Consider the following 25812-nt stretch of genomic DNA (forward strand, 5'->3'; position numbering starts at 1 on the left):
TTATGGTATATGGACCGCACTTTGTTGTTTTGCCCTGGGCCCCACAAATACTAGGGACCTACCTGTCTACTACACGCTGTAAGAAATACAATTTAATTTCAACCTTTTACTCTGTAATATATGTATTACATCTGTTTGCCTGTATGTGTAAAACTGAAAGTAAAGTCTCACCAAACAATAGTTACATTTTATCATGGGCCATACATCTTGTTACTTCTTATTCATCAGTGACTGAAACTTTAGTTCTTCACAGAGGTTAGAGTGAAGGAGGTGGCTGATTTATCAGTGACCATCCAACACCTGAGGCATATCTGGACGTGTGAGACCCTTTCCAGGCTGGTGGCTATCTGCTACCCTCTGAAGCTTCTTCCTTCCCTTGTCATCCTCACTTTGAACCTAGGTACTCTGGATGATCCAAGCTGCATCTTCCCTTTTCAAAACTGTTGTTCTGTTATTCTCTCTTAAAATCTGACATTACTTCCTGACTGTTTTTAAATTAAAATAAAATGTAACATACCAATTTAAGCAACAGTGATATGTAAATGTAAAAGCTGTGTAAATGCAAACTCAGAAATGGGTTTTTGTTTGCATTTTTTTCAGTTCTTTAGTTCCTGCCAGATAGGCAGGAAAATTTAAGCCAAAAAATGTACAGATCAAAATGAAGAACCAGTGGCAAGAATAATCCTCAGATCAGAAGATCTAGTAACTGCATGTGTAATGCTTGCATTGTAGAACTTTGGTCATGAAGGACACTGAGCTAATGTGTTATAAAAATTGAAATACGGCATGTGCCTTTACCAAAATTAAGGGTTTTGTGGATTTCTAGCAATGCATGCTATGTTTTAGACTGAACTACCAGTGACAAAAAAATAGGCATTTAAGAAAAGTTCATAAAGCTATATTAGTAGCATGATCCTCAATGATGACAGAAGGATTTTATTTCATCATGCTATTGTGTTCTATTATGCAATATCATAACTGAAGATTCTGAATAATTTTCATACAAAGCTGATAGCTGAACATTTAAGTGTTTGGCTTATGAATATACCATATTTCTATTTTAAAATACTAATAATAAACATTATTTGTCACAAATGCCATTCTTTTACAGTCCTCTGCTAAGTTCTAGCTGAAAGCAGTTATCCAAAGGGATGTCTTCAGTGTATTAATTGCATTTTGCCCATGTTTCTGTGCCTTCCTCACTACATGCCAACAACTGTTCTAGAAACTCAGTCTTTGTCAACTGTGGCTTATTTTATTCATTATTGATTAAGCCCCAATTTCTTCTCTGTATCAAAGATAATTATCATTTGGATTTATTTACATCTGAATAGCCCTAACAGAATATTTTCTTCTGTGCATGAATCCCATATATTGTGATCTAATTCCTCATAGTAACATGATAATAATGTGTACACGTCTCTTTCATTCTTCAACTGAGTTTTCAAGCAGTAAAACCAAACAAAAGGATGGGATTTATGAATTTGCCATCTTGGAGTTGGCACACCTCTCAGGAAAGAAAAGGTCTGTAGATACCTGTGGCTGAGTGGCTTAGAGGTCTGTGGCTAGGAAAGGGCCCAGCAGAGACAAGTGTGGGATGTTCCATGGTTCATTCATATGTACATGAAGTTATCCCATATCAATTTTATAGGAGCCGAATTGGAGAGAAAGCTTATGACCACAAGTTAGGCATCTTTTTTATGCAGTGGAAAGAATAAGAAAAATGTTCTAATATTGTGTGGGAACTCATTAAGCTCAAAATAAATCTCTTTCTGATTTCAGTGACTGGGTTTTTGTGCTTTAACTACACCCTTACTAAATGGGAAGAGAAAGGGGAATTGACTTGTTTATCTCTATAAGCAGATTCAGTATCCTTTATATTATCTGTCTAGATCTGAAGACAGAAGAATAAACACACCTTTGCTAAAGTCAGAGATCTTAAGATTTTAAAAGGCTTATTCACAGACCTTGACAGAGTGTGTTCATTTATCTCTATTTTATTGATATAATTTAAATTTTATGCCATGAATTTGCTCCCTTAAAGTGATACAGAGAAGAACAAGTGTTTTTCCTTCCCTGTGTATTGTCTTCTCTGATCTGCCAAGCCAATCCAGGAAAATGTTTAAGTCTATTATTCAGACACTCTGCAATTGATTCTACTTTTATTTTTCATTTTTGTGGAGTTTACCCATCTTAAAATTCTCATATAGTGCTAGTTTGCCAGGAATTTGATGGGTGTTTTACAGAACGCACTCCCCTAAAAAGAGATTTCCTAAGACAAGAATATTAGGACATATTGTGCTGTATATTTTTGAATTGACGTCTTTACTGTAGTACTCATTAGAATTTTTTATTTTTTTTAATATTGTCAAGTTCCAAGGGGAACAGTATTCAGTTTTTCCGAAATTTGTATGACCAGAAATCCCCTTTATCTGCAGGGAAATTACACATGCCAGGATGAGTGTTCTGAAGAATATTTCTTAATGCTGGCTCTGGCCTTTTAATTTTTTTCAATGTTTATTATTGAGAGACAGGGAGAGACAGAGCATGAGCAGGGGAGGGGCAGAAAGAGGGGGAGGCACGGAATCCGAAGCAGGCTCCAGGCTCTGAGCTGTCAGCACAGAGCCCCAACATGGGACTCGAACCCATTGACTGTGAGATCATGACCTGAGCCGAAGTCGGATGCTTAACTGACTGAGCCACCCAGGCGCCCCTCTGGCCTTTTAAAGATAAGCAAACTATTCTTCAAACCTGTCTGGAAATATTATTAGCAAAGGCTACACCCCAAGTATGAACAAGATAAATAACTTGTATAAAGCTCTTCACAGCTTTCCAAAAGTGCTTTCACGCAGTTGTTTTATTTGATCCCTGTAATAACCCTGTGAGGTTTACAGAGCAGGAATTACTGGCTCAAAGTCCTATAGCTTATCAATAGGAGGAGTGGATGGAAATAGTATAACAAGCATGCACATATTAAAAATGAACAAGAATGAAGAAAAGCAACATGTCAACTACCTGATTTCATGGATTTTGAAATATAAGAGTATTTACTTTGAGCAAGAGTGTTTACTTAAATTTGCCCACATGTCTAAGAGGATGAAAGAGCTTATTAGATGAGCATGAATCTTTGAAAAATTCAAAAATAAACCTTAGACAAAGAAAACTTTGTTACCTCCTATGTTGGTGTCTTCAGCAATCACCTAGTCAATTATACTTCTGCGGCAATTCTTACTGGTCTCTCTCTCTTTTGTCATTTTTCTTCTTTATCCCATTCCTAGAACAAAGAAACTTCTTGCAACTCAAAAAAAAAAAAAAATTCTCTCTTTACCTTACTTCTACAATCAGCTATTTCTCTATTTTTGGCTCCCTTTTGCCACAAAGCTGTTCAACAGGGTTGTCGGCTCACTTTCCCCGATTGCTTTCTTTGCATTTTTTATAAATCTATTCCAATAGAGTCTTTGCCCCACCATTCTACAGAAACGTCTCCTGTTACCATCACCACTAATTTTATATTGGTAAGTACAAAGGCCAATTCTCAACCTTTGTTGTAGTTGATGTCATAGTAGATCACTCCTCCTTGATTCCTTTTTTTTTTAACTTGCATTACAGGAAACCACACTATTTTTGTTTATCTCTTACTTCACCAGTGGCTCCGTCACAGTCTCCTATCTTGTTGGACCATATTCTTCTTTCCGACTTCTTGATGTGATCCAAGGCTCAGTCCTCCATTTCTTCTCTCAATGATTGCCAGTCAGTCTTAACTAGTATCCATATGCTAATAGTTTACAAAGCTTTACCTCTAGTTCAGACTCTACAACCAAACATTTATCCAACGGCCTATTCAACATTGCCACTTGTTCATCTAAAAGATATTGCACACTTAAAATGTCAAAAACCCACCTCTTGTATCCCCCCACCCAAGCAAATTGCATCTTTTCCATCTCAAATCACGGAAACTTTGCCTTTCCAGTTGCTCAAGTTGAAAAATATTGAGTCACCTTCAAGTCCTCCCTATGTCTCACACCCCACATCAAACTGTAAAGAACTTGATTTGCCCTGCTTTCAAATTATACCTAGTATCTGTCCACTTCTCATCATCTCTATTAATCTCTACACTCTGAACCACTTCCAATCATCTGTCACCTGAATTATTGTAATTATTTCCTGCCCCATCTCTCTGCTTCTCCAGTGCAGCCTTCACAGTCTATTTTCAACATCTCAGTCTGCTCAAAAGTCTGCAAATGCTTCCCATTTCTACAAGGCTTTAAATGATTTGCCTTTTTTTTTTTGTTACATGTCTTTAACATGGCTTCTGTCTCCATTTTTTTATGAATTATTTTATGTTCTTCAATAAAATTGTTAATCTGTCACATAGAGGTCTTGAAGATTGTTATTTGTTTCTAGACATAGTTTTGTTGCTATTTTGATTATTTTCATATTTTTTCTAATAAATTAATGCTGGCATAAAACATTCTATTGATTTTTCAATATTGATACGACATCCATCAAACTTGCTAACGTATTGGGGCACCTGGGTGGCTCAGTTGGTGCAGCATCTGACTTCAGCTCAGGTCATGATCTCACAGTTTGTGGTTCGAGCCCCATGTTGGGCTCTGTGCTGAGGACTCAGAACCTACAGCCTGTTTCAGATTCTGTGTCTCCCTCTCTCTCTGCCCCTCCCCCATTCACGCTCTGTCTCTCTGTCTCTCTCTCAAAAATGAATAAACGTTAAAAATTTTTTTAAAAAGCTGTCTGACATATTGATTTCAAGAGTATGTTGTGGTCTTAGACTTTTCTAAGAGTTTAAGAAATTTAGAAGTATTTTATTCTTTTTTCTCTTCCCTCCCAATTTTTATTTCTTTATTTCTAATATATTGCCCAAGACTTCAATGTTCAATACAATGTTTAAGACTTCAGTACACCAAAGAGTAGCATGGGTCAGAATGGTATACTTGATTTTATAAACTCACGTTTTATGCAACTTTATAATGATCTAGACTATAATGATAACATTAATTATGATGCTTTCCATGGTAACCATTTTTCAGATTTGGAGTTGCTCTTCTATTACAAGTTTTCTAAGAATTATTATCAAGACTAAGACATCTCTTAGAGTGATGAATTTCATTGATAGGTATTCCGATGGTAAACTATTTTTTTTTAACCTGGGGATTAAATGTTTGTTTTTTAACCATCTGCATGCTTCTCTAACAGAAATTAAATTTTAAATTAAAAAAAGTTTTTAATGTAAAAACATAGAAATTTTAAATTTAAAAACTTAAAATAAAAGTGTTTGATTCACATTTATTATTCTTATATCCATTATTAATTCTTTACATATATAATAGTTATGATCTAATTGGGCTACAAATAAGTTGAGCCCTCTTTTGACTATTTCACTTAAATACAAGAGGACTCACGTGACCCAATGAACAGTAAACCTGGTAGCTCTCTCTTGGGACCATTCTTGCTCTGCCTGAACTATCTAAGAACCTCTAAAACTTAATCAGGTCAAAAGAAGCATTTTTTTTTAAACATTTTGTAAAAAGAGAACTAGAAAATGTGATAAGGTAACAAGTGAGCAACAATTTTTTTTAATTGCCATTGCCTCTTTTGAGTTTTCAAATTATCACTTTTAAAAATAGGTGGCTCCTCAAAATCAAATGTCATCCATGTACCATTGCAATAGCCCACTGACATACAGGCTAAGTGAAATCCTTCCGTACCAGTCACTGGCCTGGTGTGAAGTTCCGCCAGCAGTAGTGACATCCCATGGCAGAGTGGTTCTTCAGTGAGGATTCCCCCTTCTTCAAGTTATACCACCTTGAGGGCTTAGTTTCACAGTTAGGCTACCAAACTCATCAAGATGACTGAGTCAGGAATGTCCTCCAGAGCCAGCTACCCACTGAGCTGGAACCATGACTGATGTTGGATATTGGACTCAGGTCCCAGTGCATACTCCCACTTCCTACATTCTTTTCACTAGCTCTTGGAAACTATAATGATTCAGTCAATTGTCTTAGTTTGTAGGATAATTTGGAATAACTCTGAACTTCAAAACTGAAAGGAAAGCAGTCTTGTTTTTCCTTTCTCCCCTGAGGTTTCCTAGTAATTATGCAAATTACCCTCCTGCTATCCTCTCTTATATCAAGAAACACTGGAAGAGACAGTTTGTCAAGGTTTCATTAAATATTCTTCTAGGGCAGGGGTGCCTACTAGCCTTATATTTACATATCTAAAAGGAGTGCTGAGTGATTCTTCCTAAAAGAAAAAAGATTTTCTCCAATGTTACTTCTTTATTCTATAGCTAAACAAAGAAGGAATTCAAGATTTTCAGTTATAAGCAAAAATGAAAAACAAAAACCAAAAATTCTCCGCTATACATATACCTCCTTATATCTTCTTTTTTTAGAACACTTAAGAATTTTATAGATGAATGTTTTTCCACATTAATCATTCGGTATGTTTATTTCATGTGGTAATATGGGAAATAACTACTCTTTACATTTCTGAGTATTATTAATATCAATCATGGGACTATTGAATAGAAATTCTTCATGTTTCATCTAGATTCAAGACACTACAGAATGAAGTATATTTCTGTCAAGCTACATATACCAGATATAGTGAATAAATTATATTCTACTTTAAACATTATGAAAATATTAGAACTTCAAAGTAACAGATATTCCTCAGATTAAAATATCCTTGCTTTTAAATTTGGTGGAAGTTAAGAATGACTTAAAATGTCTGAGAAAATAATAAATATATTTTATAGTTATTAATGAAACGATTGACCACATTAAAGAACTGACAAGTGAAAGTCCATCAGCTAGATATTCTAACTAAATAAAATTTCTAGGAATTTATGGTATCATAATAACTTTGTAATTCTCAATGTAGAATAATAAAATCATTAATGGGGAAGTAACTATAAGAAATCATCTGATCTAGAAATTTTCCAAGTAGGGCAATTTTCAGTCAACTCTATATAGAGGTTTATTTCTTTCCATCTTTCAAAAATAAGAGGTAGTCAAGTCTTTCCATTTGAACCATTAAATATATTTTAAAATAATTTGTTGATACTACAATAAAGAATACTAATTTCTCAGATCTGTTATTACATCTTTTATTACATTCATTTCACCAGTCATTATATTATTTTATTACTTTAAATTCTTTCCCTCTTTATGGCAATTTTTTAGGTTTGATGACTAAATTGGATACAGTAATTAGTAAAGTACCTGGATAATATGGATCTATGGTTCTTAACACAACTAAACATTACAATTACTTAGGGAGATTTAAAAACAATTATATACCCGGACTCCACTATTGGATATGGTTTAGAGTGGATCATTTTTTTAATTGAAGTATAATTAACATACAGTGTTATATTAGCTTCAAATGTATATAATGACTGAACAGTTTTCTACATTACTCAGTGTTCATCCAGTTAGGTGTACTTTTGATCTCCTTTATCTGTTTCACTCCTCCCTTCATCCACCTCCCCTCCTGCAACCACCAGTTTGTTCTCTGTATTTAAGAGTCTGATTGTTGTCTCTTTTTTTATTCTTTATTTGTTCATTTGTTTCTTAAATTCTACATATGAGTGAAATCATATGGTATTTGTCTTTCTCTGCTTGACTTATTTCACTTAGCATTATACCCTCTCGGTCCATCCATGCTGTTGGAAAATGGCAAGATGTCATTCTTTTTTATGTCTGAGTATTATACCATTATACATATGTGTGTGTGTGTGTGTATATATATATACACATATATATATACACATATATATACATATATATACATAAATATATATTTTTGTATATACCACATCTTCTTTATCCATTCATCTGTGGATGGACACTTGGACTGCTTCCATATTTTGGCTATCGTAAATAATGCTGCAATAAATATAGGGGTGCATATATCTTTTTGGATTAGTGTTTTTATTTTCTTTGGGTAAATACCCAGTAGTAGAATTTGTGAATTACATGGTAATTCTATTTTTAACTTTTTGAGAAACCTCCATACTGTTTTCCACAGTAGCTGTACCAATTCATGCTCTCACCAATAGTGTGTGAGGGTTCCTTCTCCACTTTCTCACCAACACTTGTTCTGTCTTGTGTTTTTCAGTTTAGCCATTCTGACACATGTAAGGTGATATCTCATTGTGGTTTTGAGTTGCATTTCTCTGATGATTAGTGATGTTGAGCATCTTTTCATGTGTCTGTTGACCATCTGTGTGTCTTCTTTGGAAACATGTCTGTTCAGATCCTCTGCCCATTTTTTTAATTGGATGGTTTGTATTTTTAATGTTGAGTTATATAAGTTCTTTAAATATTTTGGATATTAACCCCTTATCTGATATGTCTTTTGCAAATATCTTCTCCCATTCAGTAGGTTGCCTTTTTGTTTGATTTATGGTTTCCTTCGCTGTGCAAAAGCCTTTTAGTTTGATGTAGTCCCAATACTTTAATTTTGCTTTTGTTTCCCTTGTCTGAAGTATTTCTACAGCCAATACCAAAGAAATTCCTGCCTATGTTTTCTTCTAGGAGCCTTATGTGTATCACATTTAGAGTGGAATTCACTTTGTATTTTTATTCAACCCTCCCAAAGTTTCTAATGTGTGGTCGTGGTTGAGAATAACTGATATGGAGTACAGATATTATGTCTGCTTTATTCTAGGTTCTAGATTTGTAAGGTTTATAAATAGATGGTTTACATATGATTAAACAGATTTAAAGAGTCAATGTGGAATTGGAAATAATAGCTGTGGATTCTGTGCTGGAGAATTTCAGAACAAAGACAAAATGTGTGTACATATAGGAGAAGATTTGAAATCTGAGTTCAGGTCTGATTTCTGGGAGCTAAAAAGCAGTATGGAAATTAACAGAAACAGTCTAGGCTGACACAAAATGCCCAGAATCATAGCTGTGAAGCATTTGGACTCCTCAGTGCTTAAATACTTTTTGGTCCTTATGAATTTTGTTAATTGTTTAGTTGCTTGATTTGGTTTACTCTTTTTTCCTATATTATGTTACACTCAGGTAGGAATCCTCATATTCTGAGCCCCCAACCTACTGTCTGGCATATGGTAAAGGCTAAACAGAGTTTTAGTGATTGAATGAATGGATAAATGAAATAACAAGTAGAGATTGAATAAATTCATAAATAACAGAGTAAAGAAACAAAAGTAAGCAGAGAGAGAAAGTGAGAGAATGAAAGAAAGAAAAAGAAGAGAGAGAGGAGAAAAGAAAAAAAATTCCTAGAAATATGACACTGGAATACCTATGCTCATGTTTGAACCTCATCACTTTTTAGTAGTGTGACTGTAAGCAAAATACCTGTGTTCCTTGCTTCAGTTTCCTTTTCTGTATACAATAGTTCCTTATAGGGTTTAGGCACGTCATGCTCTGTAGCAGTGTCTAACACATCGTCAGAACTTAACAAATATTAGTGAAGTAGAATAATTATTAGAAACCCATGCATAGAGCCAGACATCTTATGAATATGTCAGGATAAGTAAGTACTCAGTAAATTATAGCTATTATTATTAGTTGTCATTATTCTAATGAAAGATACAATCCTATTGAGGATTTGGAGGCAAATCCAAATTTGCAGATTTAAAGTAAAATGAAGAGTATAATGGTCTCTTGGAATGAAAGGAAATATTTACTGGGACATCAGATTGGCTGAAGTCTTCCAAAGTCCCTCCTTGAGTCAATGCTTGGTCTAGGATTTACTCATAGACTTCACAAAGAGACTTCACTAACAGCCCATGGAATCCCTGATTGATTCAGTCTTTTTTCTGTTATATACATTTTTTTTCACCCCAACATTGCTGACTCACTTAGGAAATTTCCAATGAACTGGTTCTAGGTTTTTTTTTCTCTATTATTTTTGTGCTTATGAATGCTTTTCCTCTAGATTTGTGTTATTTCATTGTTTTTGGCTCTATATTTCAATAATACTATAGTTTTCTTCTCACAGAGTGAAATATATCTTATAAGACTTTGCCACTTTATAGATTCTCCCCAATCCACCACAGAATTATTAGAAATAGATTGCTTATGTTAATGATTGCAAATCTTAGTATATTTTTCTGACCAAACAATAATTTATTTCTAACCATAATATTCATAGATCTATTTTCAAAAATGGAATGGAAGGGCTTGGTGTGACCCCTTCAATGCTAAGTCTTACGTGTATCTGTGCCTTTAATATCTGGATTTAACTGATAGTAAAATAAATTCCTACTTTCTACTCTTTGGCCCCACCTTTTTTATTTTCTCTAGAGAGATTAATAAACCATGAGAAATAAAATGCCTAAGAGAAAGAGATTTACTTGAAATTAGGAGAGAGTCATTAGGAGAGAATCAAGGACTTATGCATTAGGCATGAAAAACATTAGAAAAGAGGTGTCAAAATGTGCAAATCACGTGTGGAAATATGTTCATAATAAGATTAAATTATCAGCTGCCATGGCGACTACAGTTAAGAGTACTATATTACATATTTGAAAGTTGCTAAGAGTAGATCTTAACTGTTGTCACTACAGAAAAGAAATGGTAACTACATGAGATGATGGATGTGTGTTAGCTAACCTTATTGTGATCATTTCATGACATTTACATGTAATGATTATCATGTTGTACATCTGAAAGTTACAAAGTGTTACATATCAAGTATATCTCAGTAAATCTGAGGAAAAGGTATCAGCTCTCAAAAATAATGGCTTCTTGGTGTAGGCAGAGGTCAAACAAGTATTTCGTTCTGCATAGTCAGTGTCCATCCACCTCAGAGATCTTATAAAGGGGCACCTGGGTGGCTCAGTTGGTTAACTGTATGACTCTTGATTTTGGCTCCGGTCATGATCTCATGGTCGTGAGATTGTGTCCTGTGTCAGACTCTGCTCTGAGCATGGGACCTGCTTAAGATTCTCTTTCTCTTTCCCTGTTCCCCTTCCCCACTTGCTTGCACTCTTATTCTCTCTCTCTCTTAAAAAACAAAAAACAAAAAACAAAAAAAAACTGTCCAAGGGGAACTTAATTATTGTTATACTAATATAGCACTTTAAATGCTCTCTGTTCTGTACATTCAACAGGCATTATTTTACCATTTAAAAGAAATGTGAAAATTATATTCACTATTATGTTTCCTAAACTACTATTCTTTAGTGGGGTAGAGGAGCACTATGTAGTCACTAAAATATGCTCAAAATAAGGAACAACCATTAAACCAAGATAAAATGCAGAATGAAAATGGGCAATTAGTAATTTAACAAGACAACCGGGGTTTTTTTTAACATGTTATACTATTTTTTAACTCAATATTAAAGCCAGAAGTAGGAAGGAAAACATATTAATGGTGAAGTCATTTTGTTGAAGATTATCAAATACAAAGAGAGACATATTTCTAGTATTTACCTGATAGACAATGGAAGAACATGTTTATATTTCTGGCTTTATCTCAGGATTAACTTTAGAAGCACTATGGCCATGACATGGTAGGACATCTGGGGCTTCAGCTTCATTCGCTTCATTTGGTCTTAGATGTAGGCTGTATATTTCTACCATATCATTTACTTTAATGTACATTTATAATGTTTCTTTAGTTTATTTCAGATTTTTCTACCATAAAGATAATTCTCCTGCTTTAAAACAGGAGAAAAATAAGTTCTCTTTCCTATTTGCTTATATTTTTAAGTTTGTGTATTTAGTTTGAGAGAGAGACAGAGAGAGTGAGCAAGGGAGAGGCAGAGAGACAGGGAAGGAAAGAATTCCAAGCAGGCTCTGCGCTGTCAGTGTGGAGCCCAATGCAGGGCTCAATTTCACCAACTGCAAGATCACGACCTCTAGCTGAAACCAAGAGTCAGACGCTTAACCAACTGAGCCACCCAGGTGCCCCTGTATTTGCGTTTTATGAAAATATTTTTTCGTCAACTTTGCACAATGATGGCTGAAAATATTGTCTCCGTATTTTATTTTTCTTTGAATCCTTACTGCTTTTCCTAAAACTCATCTTACTTATTACCAGAAATTTTCTTTCACTCATTCATGCATTCATTCATTCATTTAACAAATATATTTTTGTGGAAGGTGCTGTTTTACTCACTAGAGACACAAGTAATCAAAACATTTATTCAGTCAACCAAATTCTATCTCATTACCATCACATGCCAGGCATCATTCTATGTGCTTGTGATACACAAAAAAGAAAACATATAAAGGCTCTTTTCCTGGCTGGAGCTTACGATCTAGCAAGTTGGAAGAGGTTAACAGACAATAAACAATAAATACAAATAAGTAAGTCATTTAGTATGTTAGAAGCTGATATTGAAGAAAAGAAAAAGTAGATAAACACACACATACACACACACACACACACACACACACACACACACACACACAATCAGGAGTCCTGAGGAGATGTGGAAGTAAGGGCAGTTTTCTGTTTTAAATAAGGTGGTCAGGATCGGCTTCATTGAAGTGGTTGAGGTTGTTAGCCACTTGGAACACTAAGGAAGAACATTTCAGTCAGAAGGACAATTTAGGGTCACCTGGGTGGCTCAGTCAGTTGGGCACCCAACTTTGCTCAGGTCATGATCTCGTGGTTTGTGAGTTCGAGCCCCACATCAGGTTCTGTGCTGACAACTCGGAGTCTGGAGCCTGCTTTGGAATCTGTGTCTCCCTCTCTCTCTGCCCCTCACCCGCTCATGCTCTCTCTCTCTCTCAAAAATAAATAAACATTAAAAACAAAATTTTTTTAAAAAAGGACAATCTAAAGGCAAGGCTGCAATGTGGGAGAGTAATGGACTTATTAGAGGAGCAGTGAGGTTGCCAGTGTGGCTGAATTGAGAGAGCCAGTGCGAAAATAGTAGGAGAGAGGTCAGGGAGGCTGTGGCATGGAGGGAAGGACAGTGGAGTAGGGAGTCAGGGGCGGTGGTTATTGCTTATTACAAGATTTTTGCTTTTGTACTGGGTAGGATGGAAAACCACTGGAGTGTTTTGAGCAGAGGAGTGACTTGATCTGACTACCATGTAACAAGATTACCATGGACCACTCTGACTGTTTTAAAAAATAGGAGTAAGAGGATAAGGTTAGAAACAAAGAGACCAGTTAGAAGGTTATTATAGTAATTCAGGTGGGAGTAGATGACCCAGACATCATGTGTTGAACAGGAAAATCCAGCTACAAATCCCAGGTGAGGATTGGTGTGGAGGATGGCAAAGATTGTAACAATACCAACTGCCAGAAGTAGGAGCCCACAGACCTTGGCCTACTGCATCTTCTAAGGGTTCAGAGTCATCAAAGAGGATTGAACACACAAGGTGTTCCTTGACACATAAAGAGGTCATAGAAATGGGTCTAATTCAAATATGTCACAAGGTAAAGCAGACAAATTTTTTCTAAAAGACTGTCACTCCTCTGCTCAGTACCTTCCTATGGGGCCCATCTAACCCAGAGTAAAAGTCAGTGTCTTACAATGAACTCAGGAACCCCTGGCATCTCAAGAATCAACATCATCTACCCATGTATGCTCACTCCCATCATCTTGCTATAGCCTATTCCATTCTAGCTATACTGGTCCCCCTTGAAAATCCTAAACCCACTTGTGTCTCCCAGTCTTTGATTTTTCTATTTCCTCTGCCAGATAAATACATGATGTGCTCTTATTCTGGATTTGGGCTCAGTGTTTTCTTTGCATCATCAATTCCTCTAGTATAAGCTTAATCCAAATACTGCATGTTATATCTTATTCTAAAAATTTTTCGTTGTTTATCTGAAATTTAAATATAACTGGACATCCTGTATTTTATCCATCAACTCTAGCCATGGGGGGAGGGAAAGAGAAAGTGAAAGGGAAAGAGAAAGTTACTGGTAGTTAAGGCTTTAAATAGGTTACCAGGTCATGAAGAGAGATGAACAGTTTGACAGCAGGTTTTCACGTGTTATTTCCCTCTTCAAAAACCTTTGATGACTCTCTGTCATTCTATTTAGTACTCAAAGTGCATTGTATTTCATACAAAAAGCTAAAGCCATCTTAATCTATGGCAGCCTTTTTTCCCAGTCTCTTGCACTCGTCTACAGCACTCGTGTCTGGCTCTCCACACAGTACAACCTGTAATTGCCCTGCAGAAACTACCTCCCTGCCTGTGCTCATGCTTTACCTTTCTGAAATAAATACCCTCCTTATTTTACTTTAAATGTAATTACTCATCTTTAAAGATCAAAGTCAAAGAGTATCACAAATAGTATCGTCTCTCTGGTCCCATGTCATAAATATTTAGGATGTTTATCATGAAACTTTATGATAACATTCATTGTCATACTTAATAATTGCTTATTTATGTGCTATTCCTCTGCTTGACGAGACTTTCCTTGATGTCAGGAATGTATCAGCACATTTAACAAAATCCCAACACCTAGTTCTTTCTTCCTGGTACAACGTTTAAGAGAAAAACATTGAAACTCTTCATAACCTTGTGTTAGGAAATAATTTCTTGATACAACACCAAAGTGCAAGGTATAAAGGGGAAAATGATAAATTGGACCTCATTAAAATTAAAAACACTTGCATTTCAAACGGCACTGTCAAAGTGAAAAGATAATCTATAGACTGAGAAGAACTATTTGGAAATCATATAACTGATAAAGGAATTGTATATATATATATATATATATATATATATATATATATATATATGTGTGTGTGTGTGTGTGTGTGTGTGTACACACACACACACCTATATATAAATAATTATTGTAACTCATTAATAAAAAGACAAATAACTCAATTAGTAAATGAGTAAAAAATTTGAATAGACAGAGAAGATACATAACTGACAATAAAGACGTGAAAAGAGGCTCCATATCATTAGCCATTAGGAAGTGCAAATCAAAATCAAAATCAAATCAAGTCAAATCAAATGCAAATCAAAATGCAAATCAAAATCACAAGGAGATACCACTTCAATCACACTAGAGTAGCTGTAATAAAAAGGCAGGCAATAACAAGGTTTGGTGAGAATGTGATAAATTGGAAGTCACATGGTTGCCAGTGGGAATGTAAAGTGGTGCAGCCATTTTGGGAAATAGTACTTCAAAATGTTAATGTAGAATTTCCATGTGATTCAGCTATTCTACTCCTAGGAATCTATCCACAAGAATATAAAACACATGTCCACACAAAGACTTGTACACAGATGTTTATAACAGCATTATTTACATTAGCCCAAAGGTGAAAACAATCTAAATGTCTATTACCACATGAATATATAAATAACATGTAGTATATCCACATGATGGAATACTATTCAGCAATCAAAAAAAATCTGATACTACAACATGAATGAAATTCAAACACATTTTGTTCAGCGAATAAAGCCAGTCACAAAAGACTATCTATTCTGATTCAGTTTATGTGAAAAGTACCAAATAGGCAGATTTACAGTGGCAGCAGTAGATAAATCGTGCCTAGGGCTGGAGGTGGGGGTCAGCTGCAAATGATTGTTAATGGACAAGAGGTTTCTATTTGGGGTGACGAAATGTTCTCAAATTAGATTATGTTGATAGTACAACTCTTTAAGTATATTAGACACCATTGACATTTATGCTGTAAATGGGAAAATTTTATGGTTATAAATTCTATCTCAATAAAGCTGTTTAAAAGAACCACTGGATTTTCTTTTAATTCAATAATAGGTCATTTCAGTTAAAGTGCCACAATTTATTTTAAAGATAAGTCTACAAATCACTGTTAAATGATTTCGAACAAAAGTTATGTATTCTTTTTCTAGATATAAATCACAGTTTTTAAATGAACTTTTACTATGAAATTATGAGAAAATATATTAACCTCACCATAAAATATATTTAAGGTGATTTGAATACATGAAATGTTACATATTTTTTAAAAACTAAAAGATTTAAGGGGCACCTGGGTGGCTCAGTCGGTTAAGTGTCCGACTTTAGCTCAGGTCATGATCTCACAGTTCATGAGTTCGAGCCCTGCGTCAGGCTCTGTGCTGACAGCTCAGAGCCTGGAGCTTGCTTGGGATTCTGTTTCCCTCTCTCTGCCCCTCCCCCACTCACACTCTGCCTCTCTCTCTCTCTCTCAAAAATAAATAAAACATTAAAAAATTTTTTTAAAAAAATAAAAGATTTAAAAACACTTCAGAAAAAAATTGAGAGTTCAGAAATTTTCCATGGATAGTCCCAAATTTCAAAGTAGTGTAAAGACCTTATGTTATACATCTGTTACTAAAGGAATTAAAAAGGTTAGCATTTTAAGTGGTTTTTTTAGTTGCCTGATTACTGTTTATACTTAATTAAAACTTTCTTACCTTGAGCCCGTTCAAAATATGCAATTTTTAAACAAGATTTTAATGGACTTCAGGTGCACAGAATTGGACTAATCATTTTTCTAATTAGAAAATTAACATGATTCCGTTGACTTAACAAATATTTACTGAATGCATATGTGTGTGTGTATGAATACACACTACATTCTTGGTACTTGTCTATACCATATACCATGCATAATTTGTATCTGTTGATCTTTATATTCTGAGTAAAGGCAATATGGTAAAGGGTAGATGAACTTAACTGGGAATTAAAAGTTCTGCAATTTAGGGGTGCCTGCGTGGCTCAGTCTGTTGAGCATCTGACTCTTGATTTTGGCTCAGGTCATGATCTCACGGATCATGGGATCAAGTCCAGAGTCAGGCTCTGCGCTGACAGCACAGAGCCTAATTGGGAGTCTCTCTCTCCTCTGTCTCTACCCCTCCCCCATGCATGCTCTAATTCTCCCTCTCTCTCTCTCAAAATAAATAAACTTGAAAAGAAAAGTTCTGCATTTTAATTCAAATCAGCTCTGTGTGATTACGTGAGTCTCAGTTCTCCCAAGTTCTTTAGGGTTCCAGAAACCTAAGTGTATTCTCTCCAGTAACATAAAACATTTTTCAAAGCAAAAATTTGTTTTCTAGTGATTTGTGTAGCTTCTAAAAAATTGCCTTTTTTTTTAGTTGACTAAAGAAAGTCCTCAATGTGAGGAAGTAGAAGTTCTATTAAAGCTTAAGATCGCTTAGTTACCTGTAAGTAGTATACAGAGTTCAAAGATATTTCCTATTATGAAAAAAACCCTGTAATATCATACCTCAGTTATACCAAATTTGGGCATAACTGACTGGCAATTGGCTCTAGCCTTCTTCCCTAAACCAGTTCTCAGTTGTTGCCTAATTATAAACTGGCTTATCTCAGCTCCATGTACACATAGTTGTGTCCTGTATAAGGGTCACCATCAATGTGTTTGCATTTTGTATCCATAAAAACTGTCTAGAAAGTTGGTTTTTCATTAGCTTCCCAGTACCTCTTCATTGTGTGTGGCATTGCACACCTCAGGGATCTTTGGAAAGACCCTGACGGACTCTGATCCCTCAGCAAGCAGCCATCTCAGCAGTCGGGGAAATAGAGTTGCTGGATCTCAGCAGCATCTCTGACATTCCTACATATTTGTAAAATCTCTTACTTCTTTTACTAGATTATCAGATGTTCAGTATCTGCAATTTAAGAGTTCAGTAATACCTTCAAGGTATTAGGTCTGTAGATCTGGCATCTTTGATACCATTTTAAGATTAACTCCATCTTTTCTGCTATTTTAATTTAGATTTTCCAGGTTGCTTCTTCATGTGTTAGTTCCTGGACTTAGTAAACACCCCTTGCCATTGGTCTGTGATCCCTGTTTGCTCTCTATTTTCTCTTTCTCACTGCTTTTGTGGTGCTTTCTGTCCTCCCTCTTTTCTCCTACAGTCAGTGCTGCTCTAATGTGTCATTTGCATCCCTCAAAGTTCTGAGCTCTGCAAAACTGCACAATGCAAAACACAGGGCTTGTGGCAGAAGAGGGGTTTGTGTCACAACTTTATCAATGGCATAAAACAAAGAGATAGAAAACCAATGAAAATTGTAGCACCGTTTTACACGTTAAATAGTCAAGAATTGCATAAATACTGTAAATATGACTCTTGGACTTGAAGAAGACCTGAATTTTGCTTGCAGAAATGGATGTCAGATGGGTTTGGGGGTTTGTGCATTACTGTGAAGTGATAGAAAGTGGGGTATCTGAAATCAGACAGAAAATTGTAACACGATGGGGGTGGTGTGACTCAAAGCCTGAGATACACTGAGGCGATGTTAGATGTCTGAGGAGCGTGCACGAGTTCATTTTGTGTGTTCCTACACAGCTCAGTTCAGCTGGGTATGGGATTCTGTGTTTAACCAGTGATTCTCAGGAATGAAGTCGCGCATAAGAAAACACAAAATTTAGAGCACAGCATAACATATAGAACCGCCGGATCATTATGCTGTGCACCTGAAACTGATGGAACATTGTAGGTCAGCTCGACTTCAATATATTGAAAAAAGGAAAACGCAAAATTTATGTAACATTCAAATAGTTTCTTCATGTGTCTATTGTATTAACACAGATTCGTGTTTTCCAAACAAGCACTGTACTAAAATTAACGGTACTTTCTTTGCTTTTTCTCATTTTCTCATTCTTTTTTCATGTTTATCTTTTTTGATTTGGGGTTTAATTTGGGAAAATTTAATTTGCCCTTTTAATCTGGGCATCTGTTATTTGCATTTATGTTAAGGCAAAGTGCATCATCATTTTCTTATTTCAGCCTGGCTGTGCCCTTTTTCTTTTAGTGCTATTTCTCCAGTTGTGGCCCTGTCTCCACCACAGAACTTCTCCAGTACAGTTAGGCTGTAGGACATGCTTCTGAAGACATGGGTCACCCTGGTTTCTAAGCAGCAAGGGGAGAAATCAGTCTCAAAGTATTTAATCCTTTTAAGCCTCCTTCCTGTGGGTTGTGTGCATTCATGACTTTTATGTTCTTAACAATATAGAAATCAAGGCTTTTTTTATGCTATACCTTTATTCTAGCTAGGTCACATTCACGCCAGGAATAACCTTCGTTAAAAGAAAAATGTGTGTAAAGTTCTTTCTCTGAGAGTCATTGAAAATGAAACTTGCAAATGCACCAGGATCTTGAATAAAAATAGAAAATATGGAGCACCTCAGTGGCTCAGTTAGTTAAGCACCCGACTCTTGATTTCGACTCAGGTCATGATCTCATGGTCCTGAGATCGAGCCCCATGTTGGGCTCTGTGCTGGGAAGAGAGCTTGTTTAAGATTCTTTCTCCAATTTGACAATAAATTTCATATATTGAAAAAAAAAAAAAAAAAAAGATTCTTTCTCTCCCAGGATGCCTGAGTGGCTCAGTCAGGAGCATCCAGCTCCTGAGTTTGGCTTGGATCATAATCTCACATTTCATGATATCAAGCCCCATGTCAGGCTCTGTGCTGAAAACACAGGGCCTACTTGGGATTCTCTCTCTCCCTTTCTCATCTTCTCTCCCTCTCTCTCTCTGCCCCTCCCTTGCTCTCTGTCTCTCAAAATAAAAAACTTTAAAAAAATTTGCTCTTCCCCTCTGTGCCCCCCCCCCGCTTGCATGATATCCCTCTCAAAAATAAATAAATAAATAAATAAATAAAAAATATTACACAGTTTCTGTGCTCCTTCTTATCATTTAATAATATGCTGCTTATATAAATATTGTTTACAATAAACTTTGGATATAACTGACAAAATAATAACTGCCATTTGTTAAATGTTTGGGATACACGAGTGTTTCATGCTAAGTTGCATCTGTTCAAATGCATCTGTTAACCTGTTTGAAAATTACTGATCTACCTTTATATTTTAATGTCCATTAAGACTTTTCTCAAAAACTTAGTTTTTTTTCAAAACTAGTTAGGGTTCTTATTTCTCAGTGTGAAAGCTCCATCAGTTTCATTTCTTTAAGTTCATGGATTTTAAATTAAAGATGAAGAGAATCCTAAGTGCCATTTCTTGTTCTTTTCCTGCAGCGTTTGTCCAACGGTTCTATAGACTCAACTGATGAAACTAGCCAAATAGTCGAACTACAAGAATTGCTTGAAAAGCAAAACTATGAAATGGCTCAAATGAAGGAACGTTTAGCAGCACTCTCTTCCCGAGTGGGAGAGGTGGAACAGGAAGCAGAGACAGCAAGAAAGGATCTCATTAAAACAGAAGAAATGAACACTAAATATCAAAGGGACATTAGGGAGGTAAGTGATTCATAACGCTTTCAGGCTTTGCTTTCTGAATGCTGCTTCTGAGATGCTTTTTGCAAATCTCCCCTAATGGCATATAATCTTTACATCTATTCAGAAAGCCAAAATTTGAGATGCATGATATTAGTTATGAAACATGTCCGCTAAGACAAAAATAGTTTATTTACTTATCGACCCTTTAAATATGTACGGAATTTCATATCAAGTCTCAGGTAGAGTAAAAACTTTCTATAGTTTTTAATGAATTTTTAAAAAATTTAAGCTGCTAATTTTAAATAGCTTTAGATGTGGGTATGAATAATGAAATTGCTACACTCTTAGCAAATGGGAATACTCAAAATCATTACTTTAAATTTTCCCCCTCTTATTTTAGTGTTGTGTCTGTGAATGTGAATATATATTTGGGAATGTGTGCACCTTTCTTTCTCCATGTATTCGGTTCTTCTTAGATGTAACATCACTTCATCTGTTTAATAGAGTACTTGAAAGTTACTGCAAAAAATACGAGATTTTTTTTGTAACACTGCCTAATCATCTTACCAACTAAGGTGAAATGTTTAGAACCTTTCACTTTCTCATTCTATTCAATTAAAAAGAAAATTATTCATAATTGTTAAAAAATTTATTTGGTGACCTTTCACCTTTTGTCATTTTTACATATTTGTTTAAATTACATATTTTATCTTATTTACATTTTTGTATATAATTAACTAATTGTTATTGGAGTTGACTCCACTCCATGTATTCAATTATTTTTTTCCCATTCCCTGTTGAGCCCATTTTACTTACTTTTGCCTCCAACATGCCCTTCTTTGATAAGAACTGATTGCTGACCTCCATGTTGTTGAACCCAGCACTGCATCCAATCATTACTCCCTAAAGTACGTCTTCAGTTGGGTCATAGCACCCTATATGCTTCTGATTTTCATCCGTCTTTACTTCCTGCCCTTATTTCGGGCTTCTTTATTTGCTCAGTGTCTCCCTAGACTTGTAGTGCCTTCCCTTCTCAATCTACTTTCACTTCCTTGCTAAGTTCATGCAGTCTCACGGCTCCAAAAAACACCTACTGCCTTATGACTCCCAGTTTATATCTCCAGCTTATCCTGTGTCCCGTTTCCCAGTTGCCTGTAAAATTAACATATTCTCAAAATTAACACATTCAAGAGTGTTTTCCTGTTATTCTCCCACCCCCAAGGAACCAGAGTTTCTTGTCTTCTTACACAGCCCACCTGTCCTCAATTATTGTTCAGAACAGAAGCCTTGGAGCTGTCCTTGGTACCTGTTTCACTCACACACTGCATATGATTCAGCCAACTTCAAAACTTATCAATAATGTGACCTCTTCTCACAATCTTTATGGCTCTTCCTTATTCCACACAACCACCATCTCTCTCTGAATTATTGTAGTACTCTTGTGACTAGTCTTCCTTCCTCTGGATTTTACTCGCTTCAGTCTATACTCAACATAGCAACCTGAGTGACCTGTTACAATGTTAAGTCAGCTCAAGTTACCATTCTGCTTCAATGGCTACCTATCCTACTTACAGGAAAATCCAAGTCCTTACAGTGGACTACGAGCCGTGTACAATCTCCACTACCACCTTTCTGACTTCTGGGAACTCATCTCTTGCTGTTTCATTTTAGTCCACTCTGTTCAGTTAAGATGGATGGCCTCTTAAACTAGCCAGACCTATTCTGTTGGGTTTTCTTTTCCCTCTTCCTTTTGCTCAAATGTTTTCTTCTCAGTGAAGTGTTCCCTAACCTTGTTATTTGCACATGTACACTCTTCCTCTTCTTTCATTTTCTTTGTTTTATCTCACAGTATTTACTACCATCTGACACAATATATACTTTATCAATTTACCTGTTTGTCATATACCTCCCTCTCCCCTATACATAAAGATTCGTAATGGCTGGGAGTTTTGTTTTGTTGTGTTTTGTTCACTTCTCTATTCTAATCACCAACACAACTATTGAGCTTATAATAGGCATTCAAGAAAACTTTGTTGAAAGAATGGATATTTATAGGTGTTTGATGTAAATGTCAAAAGGCATGGATGAGATTAGAATGCGGGTTAGAACAATACCTACTATCTCAGAAAAAATGTAGATGATCCATGAAGTGGCAGGTTGCTCTGCTACCATGCAAATGATGATACTGTGCTCTCTACTTCTTTATATGAATTGATCGTTCAAAGGCACGTCTGTCATTTTCACTCCTTAGCTGAAGGTTTGCCACTCTTCTATATCACTGTTAAGAAACACTACAATTTCTGGCTGTAAAGCTATTTGTTGAGGCCTTGCTTATCCCGGTTTCTTCATTCTCTTAGTCCCAGAGATTTAGCAATTTTCCTTTCATTTAACACTCCTCTCTTGCTTCCTCTCTTCATGTTTATTTAATGCAGTGTCACAGGTAGAGCCCAGTATCTCCAGCTCCCCCTTTCTTATTGACTATGTAAAAATAATTCCTTAATTCTAATCGTCTTCAGGTGTAGGTGACGAAAAGCTAATTCAGATGGAAAATATCAATCATCTGATGCCAGGTATTTTTTTTTTAATAAGGAAATCTCTTCTAATAGGTAAGGTATTCTGCTTTCATGTGGAATTCTTTTAAAATATAACTATTCTTGGGGCACCTGGGTAGCTCAGTCAGTTAAGCATCCAACTTCAGCTCAGGTCACGATCTTGCCGTTCATGGGTTCAAGCCGTGTCGGACTCTCAGCTGACAGCTCAGAGCCTGGAGTCTGCTTTGGATTCTCTGTCTCCCTCTCTCTCTCTGCCCCCCCCCACTTACTCTCTCTTTCTCTCTCTCTTTCAAAAATAAATAAACGTTAAAAATTTTTTAAAAAGTAAAATAAAATATAACTATTCTTGGGGCATCTGGATGGCTCAGTTGGTCGAGTGTCTGACTTTGGCTCAGGTTATGATCTCCTAGCTCGTGAGTTCGAGCCCCATGAGCTGACTGCTCAGAGCCTGGAGCCTGCTTCGGATTATTTGTCTCCCTCTCCCTCTCTCTCTTTGCCCCTCCCCTGTTCTCTCTCTCTCTCTCTCTCTCTCTCTCTCTCTCTCTCAAAATAAATAAAAACATTTTAAAAAATTTAAATATAACTATTATCATCTCTAAAATTTTATGTAGTTATATTTTAGAAGAGATTTGTGAAGAATATCTCTCATCATTCACCTCTAAAGGGAGGTTGCAAATACAGATGCTTCAAGAGCCAGTCAGGCAATATATACGTATGACACATTCGGCAGTAAAGGTATGACATAGGAAGCGCTAGAAATTAATGAGACCTGGGCAAGAAACCTATACACTGCCTGACTTTCTGTATACATCATGTGTGCTGTGTGTGTGTGCACGCGTGTGTGTTAAGGACACCATGAAAGGCCAAATAAAATGTTTCCAAAAAGGTCCGATTGCCTGAGGCCCTGGTTTACTTCTAGGAAATTCTTAAAGACCAACCATGAAAACTATTACAGGTGTATTATATTTAATTTGTCTAATTTCTTACATCTGTCCTATCCAGAAGGTACTCATCATTATGCCCATTTTTCTCAATTGAGGTAAAGTGACTTGTCAAAGACATATGCACTGCCCTCCGAGCATTGCACTCCTTCCAAACCCTCAGCACCAGGAAGACACAGGATCAGCCAAGCTCCAAAACCTGTGCTTCTTCCACTATGAGCAACTTCTAAAATCAACAAAACAGAATCATTTACCAGTGATAGCACTGGCATAAAAAATGCAGCTGCACTGTAACCACCACTGAAATAATCTTGTGCTCTCTGTTTCCAATAAGAAGAAAACCATGGACTTTAAAAAGGTATCACTTACACTCAAAACTCCAGCTTCCGCTTTTATAATCCAGACTGTGGTCTGTGGACACACAAGGTCTACTAGATTGCAAGTATTTATAAGAGAAAAAAACAGTGGGGGCACCTGGGTGGCTCGGTCGGTTAAGCTTCCGACACTTGACTCTCAATATCAGCTTAGGTTGTGATCTTGTGGTTGTGGGATGGAGCCCCACCTAAGGCTCTGTGTTGAGTGTGGAGCCTGCTTGGGATTCTCTCTTTCTCTCTCTCTCTTTGCCCCTCCCACCATGTGCTCTGTCAACATAAATAAGTAAACTTTAAAAAAAGTGATTCTTCTTGCTACCCAATGTGTAACATTGCTAGCACAGTATGATTCATGTATTGTATTAGCACTATGTATTTGTTGATTAAGGAAAAAAGGGGAGAGTAGGAAAAACCATATAATTAAAAGCTTCAATGCATTTTGCTTTACGTGTGAGGACTGTCTAGTATATCTAAAATGAATTATGTAAGTATATTTCATTAATGCTTTTAGAATATATTTTTGTCATTATTCCTCATCAATAAGTAAATCTGTTTAAAATTTACTTTTTTGATGACTATAAGAGATATACTTTATTTTTTATGATTTTTTTTCTTTTTCAAATTTTTATTTAGATTATCATTAGTTAACATATAATGCAATATTGGTTTTGGGAGTAGACTTCAGTAATTCATCACTTACATACAACACCCAGTGCTCATCATAACAAGTGCCCTCCTCAATACCCATCACCCATCTGGCCCATCTCCCACTCACCTCCCTCCATCTTCCCTCAGTTTTTTTCTCTGTCAATAAGAGTCTCCTATGGTTTGTTTCCCTCTCTTTTTTTCCTCCCTTCCATATGTTCATCTATTTTGTTTCTTAAATTCCACATATGAGTGATATCGTATGGTATTTGTCTTTCTAAAATTTACTTTCTTTGAAGTTTTGTCTTAGTTGCTCCTTAAATTGACTGTGACCTATATGTAGTTGGGGGCTGGAGTAAAGCAAAGAACAGTACACATATTAAAAACATAGACAATCTTATAACATGCTTAGCTCTCCACTTTATAATTAAGAAAGCTACTAATTGGGGGAGTGCCTAGGTGACTCAGTCAGTTACATGTATGACTCTTGGTTTCGGCTCAGGTCATGATCTCACGGTTCATGAGTTTGAACCCCTAATTGGTTCTGCACTGACAGTGCAGAGTCTGCTTGGGTTTCTCTCTCCCTCTCTCTGCCTCTCTGTCACTTGCGCTTTGTCTCTCTCTCTCTCTCTCTCAAATAAATAAATAAATAAACTTAAAAAAAAGCTACTAATGGAGTATTGAATAATACTTTATTAAATATTATGCAAAATATGCAAATATTATGCAAATTTTGATGTGCAAAGAATTAGAATTTTTCTTTAAATGTTTATTTATTTTTGAGAGAGGGAGGGACAGAGTGTGAGTGGGGGAGGGGCACAGAGAGAGGGAGACACAGAATCTGAAGCAGGCTCCAGGCTCTGAGCTGTCAGCACAGAGCCTGATGCAGGGCTCGAACTCACGTACCATAAGATAATGACCTGAGCCATAGTCGGATGCTCAACCGACTGAGCCACCCCAACAAAGAATTAGAATTTAAATTCTATATTGTTTTGTGAATAAAACCAGCTTATCTTTCTAACTTCCTATTAAGAGTTCTTCAAAAATTCCTAAGTAATTAAATGAATACATATCAGTTTTGTCTTTTCCATTATCTGAAACATGGAGTTTTATTTTTTAGTTTACGATGTCTGAGTTACTATAGAGTTATATTTATTTGC

General features: G+C 36.0%; 1 protein-coding gene across 19 annotated transcripts in view; it reads left to right on the forward strand.

Annotated features, from left to right (window-relative positions):
* Positions 1-25812, forward strand: part of PPFIA2 (PTPRF interacting protein alpha 2) — a 475555-nt gene that overhangs the window by 333464 nt on the left and 116279 nt on the right. For all 19 annotated transcript variants that reach the window (XM_019455214.2, XM_019455220.2, XM_019455223.2 and 16 more), the window contains one exon: positions 19943-20164. In XM_019455214.2, the coding sequence (XP_019310759.1) occupies positions 19943-20164 (222 nt within the window). The remainder of the gene's footprint in view (positions 1-19942; positions 20165-25812) is intronic.

Source organism: Panthera pardus, unplaced genomic scaffold (assembly GCF_024362965.1).
Source record: "Panthera pardus isolate Hobbes unplaced genomic scaffold, ASM2436296v1 HiC_scaffold_6, whole genome shotgun sequence".
In the NCBI taxonomy this organism is placed as follows: Eukaryota; Metazoa; Chordata; class Mammalia; order Carnivora; family Felidae; genus Panthera; species Panthera pardus.